At 41.8% G+C, this 12,725-nt stretch overlaps 1 protein-coding gene across 2 annotated transcripts; it reads left to right on the forward strand.

The window, feature by feature from the left end:
- Positions 1-591: 591 nt before the first annotated feature.
- sf1 (splicing factor 1) lies at positions 592-10,520 on the forward strand. 2 transcript variants are annotated; one of them, XM_020100202.2, is made up of 12 exons: positions 592-991; positions 1,458-1,586; positions 3,333-3,408; positions 6,175-6,327; positions 6,741-6,830; positions 6,939-7,122; positions 7,281-7,396; positions 7,563-7,670; positions 7,767-7,962; positions 8,049-8,262; positions 8,486-8,650; positions 9,243-10,520. In XM_020100202.2, exons 1-12 carry the CDS (start codon positions 733-735, stop codon positions 9,572-9,574), a joined length of 2,022 nt encoding a protein of 673 aa, XP_019955761.1. In that variant the 5' UTR covers positions 592-732; the 3' UTR covers positions 9,575-10,520. The 2 variants fall into 2 exon arrangements, with proteins under 2 accessions (XP_019955761.1, XP_019955759.1); XM_020100200.2 differs by having other exon boundaries at positions 593-991; positions 8,046-8,262.
- The last annotated feature ends 2,205 nt before the right edge of the window (positions 10,521-12,725 follow it).

Raw genomic sequence — 12,725 nt, forward strand, 5'->3', positions numbered from 1 at the left:
AATGGATTGAGAGTGCAAAGATACTTACTATACTTACCAATACTAGAAAATGGCAGTTAAGTTAGCAGCAGTTGTAGTATGATGAGCAGCATTTACGTTAAAATAAGGTGAAGTTACTACAATAAGTGATGCATGTTGTCATTGAAAAACGAGTTCAGGTAGATTCAGTAACAGTTCTTGTTATTAAAGCACTGTGTTGTTGTTCAGTTGATTTAACAGTAATTATTGACAATACAATTACACATCCGTTAATACAAAAAACGATCCGAATCCAAACACTGGTGGAAACAAAAGATTTAGTCATTATTGATTTTAAAGGAGGTTCATTTGATTAAAACTGAAAAAATGACAATCGACTCTTGATTGTTAGTGACAATTATAAATTATAATTATATAATTATAAAAAGAAAGTTTTTAATGTTTTTTTTTGTTCCTGTTTAGTTCATCACAAACAAACGTAGGCCGGATATGGCGTCACGGCTACGTATACCAGTATTGATAGCCGGATCAGCCAATAGACTTTCATAATGAGGATACTGGGGAGGGTCTTACTCTGGCCAATAGGAATGCTTTATTCTACAGCGCTCATCCTTTGTGGTTTTCTGTTCGGCGCCATTTTGATGAAGAATTGTGAGTAGTGACTGCAGCTAGTACTCAGATATTTCCCCCAGTTTCAACCAACTTCTACCTGAACCGACTGACGTTTTACAGAAACGTAGCAGTTGTCTGAAAATGGCCACGGGAGCAAATGCAACTCCTTTAGGGAAGTTGCATCCCAGTATCGGCGCTAAACGAGGATTTGACGCCGGGCCTGGGTCGGGGAACGGGCTGATGCCGACACCGGGGCCGCCTGCATCCTTCCCCTCGCTACAAGCTTTCCAGCCCACGATGCCAGCCGCGTCTTTCCCACAGCCACACCCGTTCAACCCGGCGGCTGGGTTTTCGACCCAGGCTCCACAGCCACCTCCAGGGGCCGGACTGGGTAACCAAGGTAAAATCAACGTCCGACGTTTTAAACGGCGAACGCATTGAGCGCCTGATGCTGCATGAGTCAATGCTAGCCAGCTAATGTGGCTAACTAACATGGCCTGACGTCAAAGGGCCCCGCGTCATGCCGTGGCCCTGCACGAAATGGAGTTAGTTGATTTATGGCTATAACGACAAAATGTTGTGTCACATTGAACTCAAATCATGCCAGAGGCTCAGCTTAGCTAAATGGAAGAAGTTAACACAGCTCCGGTGTAAATGAAATGTTTAACGAGTAATCTAATCCTTAGAGTCTGTGTTATGTATTTCAAATTAAAAGGCTCCTGTGTTGAGCCCTGCTTTAAGGATCGGCACTTAAAATCGCTCGTCAACTCTCCTGGCTTACAAGGTCATGCTTGAATTTACATCCATCACGTAGGGTGCGTCGAAGCCGCGAACCAATATGCATTAACTTCCCTGTTTCTCGGTAGATTTCGGTAAGAAATCAAGGAAGAAGAGTCGGTGGAGCAGCGAGACGCCTGATCAGAAGACGGTCATACCAGGCATGCCCACTGTTATTCCACCTGGATTGACCCGGGATCAAGAGAGAGCATATATAGGTAAATGCTTATTAAGTATCTGGTTTAAAAAAAAAAAAAAAGTCACGTTGTTGATTTGAAATGCAGTTTTGTTGTTTCTCATCAATTGCATCTGTTTGAGGTTGTAGTTTTCTAACTTGATGCATACACGTCTGTGCTGTTTGCTGCATTCCCAACAGCTAGAGCTCTCTAAAGGCACCAACAAGATGCATTAGCAACTTAAAACTTTGGATTACATTTCCCATCTAATCATCAGTAACAAATATGGTGTTATGCAAAAAGCGAAATGTCTAATTTTGCTCCAACTGTTGAGATGAAGCAATAGTTTCTGATGCATAGTGATAATAACTTGTTGATGTAAGGTGGCGATTAAGCTCATGTCTCTTTAATTGAGGTAAATTGGTTCTGTTGTGGTGTACTTACAGTTTGCATACCATCGGGCACCCATTAGCAAGAGGAGTTTGACATAGATGATTAAACACCACTGCTTGCTGATTTCTGTCCTGAGCTGCAGGTCACTGTTCAATGTCTTGCCTGATCCCTTTACACGTCATCAGTAATGTTCCTGTGCATGGAGACGTTCCTCATAATGTTCTAACATGCCAAAGTATGCTTCTGTTTATATCGATCCAAGTGTGAGCAATGCTGCTTCAATGGCAAAACTATCCAAATATTTAAACTACTCAACCAGTTGGTTTAGTAGTCATACAATTGGGACACACTGTCATTGTGTTCTTAGTTTGGCCTGTTTTATTAAAGAAGGATCATGTGATTCCAGTTTTTAACCACATATGCCTTTCAGCAGCAGTGTAGCACCAACACACTGTCTTCACAGGCCCTCAGCTGGGTGTTCTGAAGCAGATGAAACCTTTTGTCAATAACTGACTTTGTTATTGATGTTGTTCACTCATTGGTAATGGTTGTACTTCCTTGGTATGTAAACATTCATTTGTGCCCACCTCTCCTTGTCATACTTATCATTTCCTTTGCTCATGTGGTAGATCCCCTAAAATGATCCAAGGGAAACATTTTAAGATGCAATTGCTGTGAGCCACAATTCACAGGCCCCGTATTCTCCTCTATAATCCAGAGTAATCATTGCAGTAATCAGTTAATCTCTGTTTGGGGGTTATTTTCACTGCAATTTTCATGATGTGCATGAGATGACTGATTGATTTATTTCTTCACTGCCTTCAATATATAAGAATTGTTTCTTTGTCACTGCAGCCCCTCAGTATTAGATCTATGGAGTGATGTCATCACCCGTATTGTTATTGAAACTTGGAAAACAAATAGACCAATCAGTGATTTATTTCTTTTTGACTCAGCTGTGTCCTTTAAATGCCAAAGCCTGTAAACACAAAATGCTACAGTATCAGAAACCCTGTCTCCATGGAACCAATCCTCACCCAGGGTTTGAAGTGGTAAAGGCATTTTTAGGAATCACAGTCTAGTCGTTTACTGACATGTTGCCATGTTGATTCATTGTCTGATAGAAGGTTAGTCTTGTTTGTGCTAATGTAAATCTACCTATAGAACATTATGATATTGGGTAAATGCCTCTTATGTCCTCAGAAATGCCTTAGAGTCTTACTAGATGTTCATTTTAACTCCCTTTGTTTTTTAAACAGACTCACCATTTATTGTTTTACCATAGTAATAAATGGGACAGTGCTCTCATGTGCAGAGCGTTGTCTCTCTGATGTTGTTGTGGTAACCACATTTCTCTCCATCCTTGTTTTTCTTTCCTAACCTGAATTCTTCCAGTCCAACTGCAGATTGAAGACCTGACTCGTAAACTGCGTACAGGAGACCTGGGAATCCCTGTTAACCCTGAGGACAGGTCGGAAAAAGATTAAACCCACGAACAGTAACATTTTCTCTACCTTCTTGACTTTTTGGAAGACAAATGTTGATTTTCTGTATATATGTGGTGGTTAGTCTAAATCTAAAATTCTAAAGTAATAAGCTGGTAGACTGTTACTTTAGTTAGCCATCTTCTAATTTAAGAGCAGTGTTGTTCAAAATATTTAGAGTTAATGCACTTTACCAAAGCCTAGTGCTAGAAAAGAATAAATCTACATTTGTATCTTTATTAAGTCTACTAATAATTCTATCACAAGTAAGCATACGTCTTTCAACATTTACTGAGACTAGTATCTAGTGTCTGTAATGTTATAATAAGATTTGAATGAAAATAGGATAGAAGTGCAGCATTTGGACACTAATTAGAGACATTGCAGTGGACAGCACCACAAACTGCAGCCTACAGAACGATTATATAATTGTAACAACCGTCACTAACGGCTTCAACAAAAAATAATCATGATAACCTTCAAGACTTTTAGATTAAACTGCACTAGTTTTAGCTACATGTTCCTAATTTTTACTCAAGACAGTGATTACAATTACTTAAACAAACAAAATCTAAACATTTTCCAGCCCTGAAAAATGCAGAATTATAATTGGCTATCAAAGATGTAGCTCTTGTGCCTTTAAGTACATATTTATATGAACAGAAATATAATATACAATCAAACATGAAAGTTTCTTCTTGACTCTGGAGGGTCTACTCTCTGGCTTTTTGGGAGCTTTCAGTAAAGTCTCGTCATCTTCCTCAGAGGAGGAAGAGGAGCAGAGCAACTACCATCTCCTGAAGAAGATGGTGAGATCCAATTGAAAGCTTCCAAAAGCTAGCAAGTTGACCTTGATTTGAGTGCTGTCTTGCTTTTCCTACTTTTATTGATTTTTGTCAGATAAATGTTTACAGGTTTGTGAGCTCTATGTTAAATCACAGTGTAGCGTAAAACAAAGTTTAAATCTTGTGTAAAATTAAGACAAATAAATTAGTTGAAAATAGTTTTGCAAGCGATGGTATTCAAAATAGAAAGGCATAGAGGGTATGAATGCTCTGGTAACCAACACTATGTAGTTCAGTGCGAGCTGAGTTTAGGTGTATTTCAGGTAAAGACAAATAAGCAAGTCTTAAATATTTGCACCTTTCATATTGGGCTATTTAACTCGACAGGTCAGTGGAGTTGTCGCTTCAAATTTAGCCTCCCAGTTTTTTATGCATGAAGGTTCCAACCACTGCTTGTTTGTGTGATGTAGAGTGCTGTGTGAACCTATGAATGAATACATACATGAAGGTAAATTGTTTTCCTCTGAAACAGGCTTGGGTCAACAAACTGTACTTGAATTAAATGATTTCAATTACATTGATATTTAAGATCTTTTTTAGTGTTGAAGTTGAAATAGAATTGGCTCTTTGAAACGTATTAATTTGAGTTAATAATTCAGACCCATCAAGTTATTTTGCCTTTCCTTAATTGCACACTGGATATTAATTATTTATTTTTGACAGTGATGGCATGTAGCATACACTGTGCTATATCAGTGATCAATAGGTTTTTCAATATTGATCACTAGTTCTCTCGTAACAGGGCTTAACATTTCCACCAAGGGGGAAGGGAAAGTGGGGGGCGTGTGCCAGTTTTCACTCTGGACTTTTGAGGTCTGGAAGAAAACTGCCAGACTTCTAAGTTCTGGAAACGCAATAGCCATCTTATGACATAGTTTCCATAAGGATCTGTTCCCACAGGAAGTGGCTTGCTCTCATGAGTGTGTGACATTGACCTTTGTTAGCTAGAGTCCCTGCCGCCTGTACACTGCACAGAGTTTCTCATCATAATCAGACATTTCCACAGCAACCAAAAAGTCGATTGCAGAACTGCAGCACTCTTATAAATCACTCCCCAATCTAATGTGACAGAACCTACTGGGGTCTTTCAGGTTGTCACCGTTGGAAGTTTGAAGCATAAAAGGAAAAACGTTTTTTTTCCCTCTTCACGTCACATGGACACAAATGTGGCTCTCAGGTGGGAGAGCATAGGAAAAGGTGGATATCTAATCTTAATTCCTTTTCTCTAACCCAAATTACCCCACGTCAACCTAACCCTTTTTCAAGCACAGAGCCTCCTTAACGCAGCAACACAGGTTTTCAGCATCCAAGGGGAGGTACGGACCTCTTCCGCCACGTCAACACCAAGCAACTCTCAATGCCAGCGTTTCTGCTTAGGATTGCGAATTTTGCTTTGGTTTCTTTTTCTTACCTGCAGCTTTCCTTTCTTATAGGCCAACAATCCTGTATGCAGGTTTAGTTATGGCCATTCATTTGTTTTTCGTTTTTTCTGTGTGGTTGATGCCCCTCCACTGTAATGGGTTAATTGCCGCTATACAGATTTGGTTGCCCCCGTTTTACCCTGAATTGTATACATTAATGAACTCTAGCGTTTGAAACGTCAGTGCAGAGTTCCTATATCATTTTATTTTCCTTTTTAGTTTGCTCTTGCACTGGCCCTTAGTCACATAGTCAGTCTATCTGAGATTTCTCTCAGTAGATCCAAATTTCCAAAATGAAATTTCTTTTTAAATTTAACATAATTTCTCAGATATATGTCATAACCTGTTGATTACAAATTGCTACTGAAGATTTGAAATTTCTAAAGCTTTAGTTAGCTGTAGGAAGTGTGTAATGGTTAACCTGCAGAGCTCCAATTCTAGAAAGGTACTGATGTTGTATTTCCTGTCTTTTGTCTGCCATTTTCAGGTCTCCCTCTCCGGAGCCCATATATAACAGCGAGGGCAAGAGGTTAAACACCCGTGAGTATCGCACAAGGAAGAAGATCGAGGAGGAACGCCACTCCCTCATCACTGAGATGGTTGGACTCAACCCTGACTTCAAGCCTCCTGCAGACTATAAGTATGATTTATTTGTGTTAACAATCTTTGCTTTAAGCTATCGTAACAGTCTGTTTTAAGTTAATAGAAATACATCCATTGGCTACAACTTTAAAACCAGTAATTGGTTTTAATTAGATCAGTGTATATTAGGGCTGTCACTGTTTGGGTGACATGTTTGGGAACATGAACATTGGGGGTAACATTTGTAATGGCCCGTTCAACTTCAAAGTATGAGTGTTAATCGTCTGAGTGCATGCACAAGGTAGGGAGTGGGCTTGAATACATGTGAACAAATTGTGTCATGTCAAATTTGCTCAAACCTGATTTTTGGAAAGAATTGACAGCCCTATTGTATATCTGTGACCTGCATTAAAAAAACACATGAACAGTTTGAAAGAATCAGAAAGTTGATCTTGTACCAATTTCTTGCAGACCTCCTGCCACCAGAGTCAATGACAAAGTTATGATTCCCCAGGACGAATACCCTGAAATCAACTTTGTTGGTCTGCTAATTGGGCCACGGTAAGCTGGACTTAATATTAATATATTACTATAACCTTGTATTTTATATATTGTACACAAGCAATTTATGGCCAAGCTTCTCACGTGTTTCTCTTTTTGTTTCACCAGTGGTAACACACTGAAGAACATTGAGAAGGAGTGCTGTGCGAAGATCATGATCCGTGGTAAAGGTTCTGTAAAGGAGGGGAAGGTTGGCCGAAAGGATGGACAGATGCTCCCAGGGGAAGATGAGCCTCTGCACGCCCTGGTCACTGCAAACACAATGGAGAATGTCAAGAAAGCTGTGGAGCAGGTTAGATAGACCCCAGTGTGCAGATTATCCAGCTCCCTTTGGATGCTCGATCTTTGCTCGGTGGTTCATACCTGTGAAGATTTTTGAGTTTATCTCAATGTATGGAACATAGCTTCTGGCATGTAGAATATGTATTGTTAACGGTGTGAAATTCACAGATTCGCAACATCCTGAAGCAAGGCATCGAGACACCTGAGGATCAGAATGACTTACGGAAGATGCAGCTGAGGGAGCTTGCCAGACTCAATGGCACACTGAGGGAAGACGACAACAGGTCAGTGAACATGTCCTCCAGTGGTGGAGCTTCATGTATATTTCAGTGTTCAGATCATTGGTGATGATTGTGGGAGCAGTGGAAAAGACTAATTTATGGACAGAGTCAACCCTGCTCTGTGTTAGCTACAGAACACCAGTGAAGACTGTCACTCTTGTTTCTTCAGGATCCTTCGCCCCTGGCAAAACGCCGAGCCACGCAGCATCACCAACACCACCCTCTGTACCAAGTGTGGTGGAGCAGGCCACATCTCCTCTGACTGCAAGTACACCAGGTGATCACATCAACAAGCCGCAAAATGTGGAGTGAAAGTCCAGTTTTGTTATGAAGTGTGATTTTGTAACAATGTTTGCTGTTTTGCCTCTTGTAGCACATTTGCTGCCCACAGAGCAACAGGTGGTGAGCCTCCTCAGTCGGCCCAGGACAAGGCTCGTATGGACAAGGAGTACCTGTCCCTAATGGCTGAGCTGGGGGAGGCTCCAGTCCCCACATCTGGAGGGGGACACTCCAGCAACCAGGGGGGGGCACCTCGAACCTCAAACCCCAACAACAACCAGCCACCTCCGGTTAGTTTGTGACACATTTGAATCCATGCTATGGTTTCCATATAAACGTTTCTGAAGTGACGGATATTTGTGTGTGTGCGCAGCAGAACCGGCCTCCTTGGATGAGCTCTGGCCCGACTGAGAACAGGAACTACCATAGCATGCACGGTGGGCCTGGAGGACACCACAACTTCCCTCCCCCCATGCCCAACATGGGAGGCCCCCATCTACCCCCCAACCCCAACGGTCTGCCTCCCCCCTGGATGCAGCCTCCTCCTCCCCCCATGGGCCAGGGTCCAGGACCTCATGGACACCCTATGGGTAAGAGTGTTTTTAGCTGGCAGATGCTGAATGATTTTAAGACATCACTGTTACACAAGCTTCTTGTAAATCCTTTAAATTTATTCACAAGCTCCTCAATGTGGCTTGATGAATGAAGATCATTCAAACTGGCAACAAAGCAAAAGTGTTGTGGACCAAAGTAAAAAAGCTTCGGCACCATAATGTCAATGTGGAAGATGATTCATGTTTTTTCCCCTCATAGGTCTGCTGCCTCCTCCAATGGGCATGATGCCCCCTCCACCTCCTCCCCCGAGCACCCAGCCACCTCCCCCGCCTTCTGGTCCGCTGCCACCATGGCAACAGCAAGCTCCACCTCCTCCTCCAACCAGCAGCATGGCAACCAGTACACCGCTGCCCTGGCAACAAAGTAAGAACCCACTAAACCTTGATACGAAACCTGTCTGTCATAGACTAATCAATATACACAGTTCTGTATACTCAACTGTTGAATGGAAATACAGATGGTTGAACCTTTATACGTTGCATTGTTTTGTCTATTATATGGTAGAATAGTTTTCACTTAAAAAAGCGAGAACAATCTATCATACAGGGAAATGTAAACAATGTTCTGTGTTTTGTCTGAAGGGCTAAAATGACTCTAACAATGGGATTGATAAAAAATACTTAACAGTGATACAGTCAGAAGACTAATTATCTTTTTAGTTGTTGAAGTAAATGCAGCTTTCTCATGTGGAAGGTTTTCAGTGCGTGTCATCTGGCTTTACAAACTACAAAACATCACATAAGCCGATTTCATGACCTCTCACATCAGCTTCACCGCGCTTTCTGTGGACTTCATAACAGCCCCCCTGGAGTATTTCTGAGTTCAATGCATGTCTGAAAGCAGCAATACTCATGATCTTTCTGGAGCCAGATGATCCGATTGACAGAATTTTTTGGGGGGGGGGATTAACGTAATTGCTGTCAGTAGAGAGTTAACCTCTTTTTACTCCCTGCAGATACCACCACTACGTCCAGCCCTGGCACTGGCACCCTGCCTCCATGGCAGCAGCCCCAGCAGCCTGCAGCCTCAGGAGCCCAGCCCCCACCACCTATGGGCACCCCATCCATGGTTCCGCCTCCCCCTGGCGTCCAGCCCCCGTTGCCCCCTGGCGCCCCTCCTCCTCCCCCTCCACCACCTCCAGGCTCAACCGGCATGATGTATGCACCACCACCACCCCCACCACCCATGGACCCTTCCAACTTTGTCACCATGATGGGGATGGGGGTACCAGGCATGCCCCCCTTCGGCATGCCTCCTGCCCCCCCACCTCCCCCACCCCAGAATTAAGCCTGCCACAGAAGAACCATCCTCCCGGAAGAGTTTCAACGCTGCAGCACATTGTTCAATTGTATCCAATGGACTGATGTTATATAGAGCATTTCTGTGTGTGTGCTCACAGAAAAAAATATAACCAGTGCTTTATTTTTTATTGATCCTTGATATTGTGAAGACATCTCTGAATTATTGAAAGGCTGTTAGCTCAATTTGTAAACTTGTGTAACTTAGTTATTTTTCCTGTTTTTAAATTCACATAAATACAAAGATCCTTGTGTGCATACAAAAGACGCTCCTGGCCACGTGTTCTGCTACGCTGCAATACTTTGTCATGCTACTTGGTTACCAAATTAACTGCTTTATAACCAGCTACAAATCTGAAAACACGACATTCATTGCATTTCAGATATTGAACTTCAGTTTGCATGTTTAATTTTAAACACCACATTTGTATTCCTGTCATCCTCATGTTGGCTTTGAGTTGAATAAGATTAATATTTTTGTAATAATGTGATGTGAAGTGCATCTTAGTTCTGTCAGAAAAACCTTTCTGTAGTACTGTCTCAGATTAATTTCCAGAAATTCCCAGGTTTTTTTTTTTAAATTTGTTCTTTTTCTCCTTTGTTAACTGTCTGCATCTCAGTTGTGACACTGAGTTTGAAAAGGGGCTTTGGTGCTGCAGTCTGCTGGCGTCTGACCCTCTGCACTACTTGAATGTTGGGAATCTGATATATATCCTTGTTTCTCTGCATCTCTCTGCTCTGATAAGATGCTGTGTGCAGTGTTTGTGTTGCTTCTGCGAGGATGAAAGTATCAGTTTTGTCAATCAAGTTATTGGAGAGGAAAAGTTTTAGTTTTACTCTCTTTCTGGAATTAGTCTGTGTTATGGCCCTAGCCTGAATGAATATCTGTTGAAATCTTGCTTGGTTTAGAATTAAACTGATCCATTTCACCTTTTTGTCCTTTTGTGCAGACTGGTCTCTCATTTCAGGGATGCAAGACTGTCAGTTTACTTTTTCTTTTTTTGGTGCAAGGCCTTTTAGGCTGCCTCCTTTACACATTGCATAACAAGCGTTTTGTCTAGTGGGGTGTTCTGCTTTTCAACTCTACAGGAAGCCTTCACTTAAAGAGACATGCACAGTGTTTAAAACACTCATGTGAAAGTAGGTAGAGTATCTGCCCATTGACATCAACAGCAGTCTTTATGGTCTTATATTTAAATTCCGAATGGAGCAGTAATGGTGATGAGAATTGGGACAGACCGAATAATTGTTTAATTAACTCACATCACATTTTAATCATTTTTGTTGCTTAACGATTTCAGATTGAAAAATTACATGAGCAACAAGTAAAATTGTAAATTCAATTCTGTGCAAAGTGAAGCACCACTTCATCAATAAGATTAAAATATATATATATATATACTCTGGCATTTAGGTAATAATATCTCATGGTGCGCTTACTAGCTTTTTGAACTTTAAACTGCATTGCATAGTTCATTACTGAAACATAATCGTTGGCTCTGGCGCTTTGAAGATGGTTTAACTGTTACCACATCACGTAACAAGTTTTCAAATGTTTCCTAGCCTTGTATCACATCCTGTGGTCGTGCTCACCGGATGCAGTTTGGTCAGGTGCCATTAAACGTACACACGTCTATATTCAGTACAACCACTTGCGATACGTCCTATATTTAGGTCACTGGATGTCAACTGAGCAAACTGTTTATTACAAATAATGATTTATATTCGGAAGTCCCAAAAATGTAGTAATTGGTTTGTGTTGAGTATTTATGTGTTTTGTTTAGTCACCACTGAGCAAACACTTAGCTGATGAGAACTAAGATATCCTTATCTCACAGTCTGCAAATGTGAAAGTGTGAGATGACCCTGTTTTTTTCCTTCCTCAGACTGTTGCATAAGAACAAGCCTACATATTAGTTTGTTTGTCAGGGTGTCATTTTATAATCTGTGATTTCAGTTTAAAACAATGGCAAAACAGTTGTTTTTCCTCAACAACCAAATGGATGTTATTGAAAATAAACACAAACCAAACAGGGACTTTAATGTTAATACACACTGCTCAAATAATGAAGGGAACACTAAATCGTCACAGTATAACAAGTACAGCAAGTTTCAGGGATATCAATCTGTCCATTTAGGAAGCATGAGTGATGATGAATCAGTTTCACCTGCTTTGGTGCAAATTAAAGTGACGACAGGTGCAGTGGAGAAGCAAAATCAAGACAACCCCCAAAAGGGAATGGTTTTACATGTGCTGGCCTCAGACAGCTGCTCTCTCTTTGTCCTTCCTGACTAATTCTTCTTTAGTCTTGTGTCCTCATCACTACTGGTAGCATGAGGCGGTATCTTCAGCCTGATCAGGTTGCACAGGTAGTCCAGCTTCTCCAGGAAGCGACCTGTGGTCCCGAGAAGATTTGCTGTCTCTCCCAGAACAATCTCAAAGAGCACGGAGGAGATACCAAGAGACTGGCAGATACACAAAGAGAGCAGGACGGGTATCTGCTCCTTTGTGCGAGGAGGAACAGGAGGAGCACTGCCAGAGCTCTACAAAATGACCTCCAGCAGGCTACAGGTGTGCATGTTTCTGACCAAACTGTCAGAAACAGACTCCATGAGAGCCTGACGACCTCTAGTGGGACCCTCAGAGAGATTGCCAGACCTTACGCTGGTGCAGGACAATGCCCGGCCTCATGCGGCCAGAGTGTGTAGGTAGTATCTTGATGATGAAGGCATTGATGCCATTGACTGGCCCTTGATCCAACTGAGCACCTATGGGACGTTACGTATCAGTGCATCACATGCGGCCAAGTACCGCCACAGACTGTGCAGGAGCTCACTGACGTCCTGATCCAGATCTGGGACGAGATCCCCCAGGAGTTTCAGGGGTAAACAATGTTGCAGCCAAATCGATGTAAATGGCGACAAATTCTTCAAACTTAAGAAAAACACTACCCATAAGCCACGACATTCAAACTCAACTTTAACCAGCATCATTTACACCATGATTTTAGCCAAAATGTCCTCTGATCTCCTCTGGAGCCACGTTCACGTGCGGATCACAGCCAACATTCAGGCTAAAAACATGTTTAATCAATTTTCTTTTAAATTGTTTGAAGAATCACCATTAACTACGATTGCAG

This window comes from Paralichthys olivaceus, chromosome 22 (genome assembly GCF_024713975.1).
Source record: "Paralichthys olivaceus isolate ysfri-2021 chromosome 22, ASM2471397v2, whole genome shotgun sequence".
Lineage (NCBI taxonomy): Eukaryota > Metazoa > Chordata > Actinopteri > Pleuronectiformes > Paralichthyidae > Paralichthys > Paralichthys olivaceus.

What these genes read in the sequence shown, in the direction of transcription:
- sf1 (XM_020100200.2), top strand. Translation starts at nt 733, where the DNA reads ATGGCCACGGGAGCAAATGCAACTCCTTTAGGGAAGTTGCATCCCAGT. An exon ending in TCTGACTGCAAGTACACCAG is followed by an intron (nt 7,671 to 7,766) that starts GTGATCACATCA and finishes TGCCTCTTGTAG; the next exon opens with CACATTTGCTGCCCACAGAG. An exon ending in ACCGCTGCCCTGGCAACAAA is followed by an intron (nt 8,651 to 9,242) that starts GTAAGAACCCAC and finishes TACTCCCTGCAG; the next exon opens with ATACCACCACTACGTCCAGC.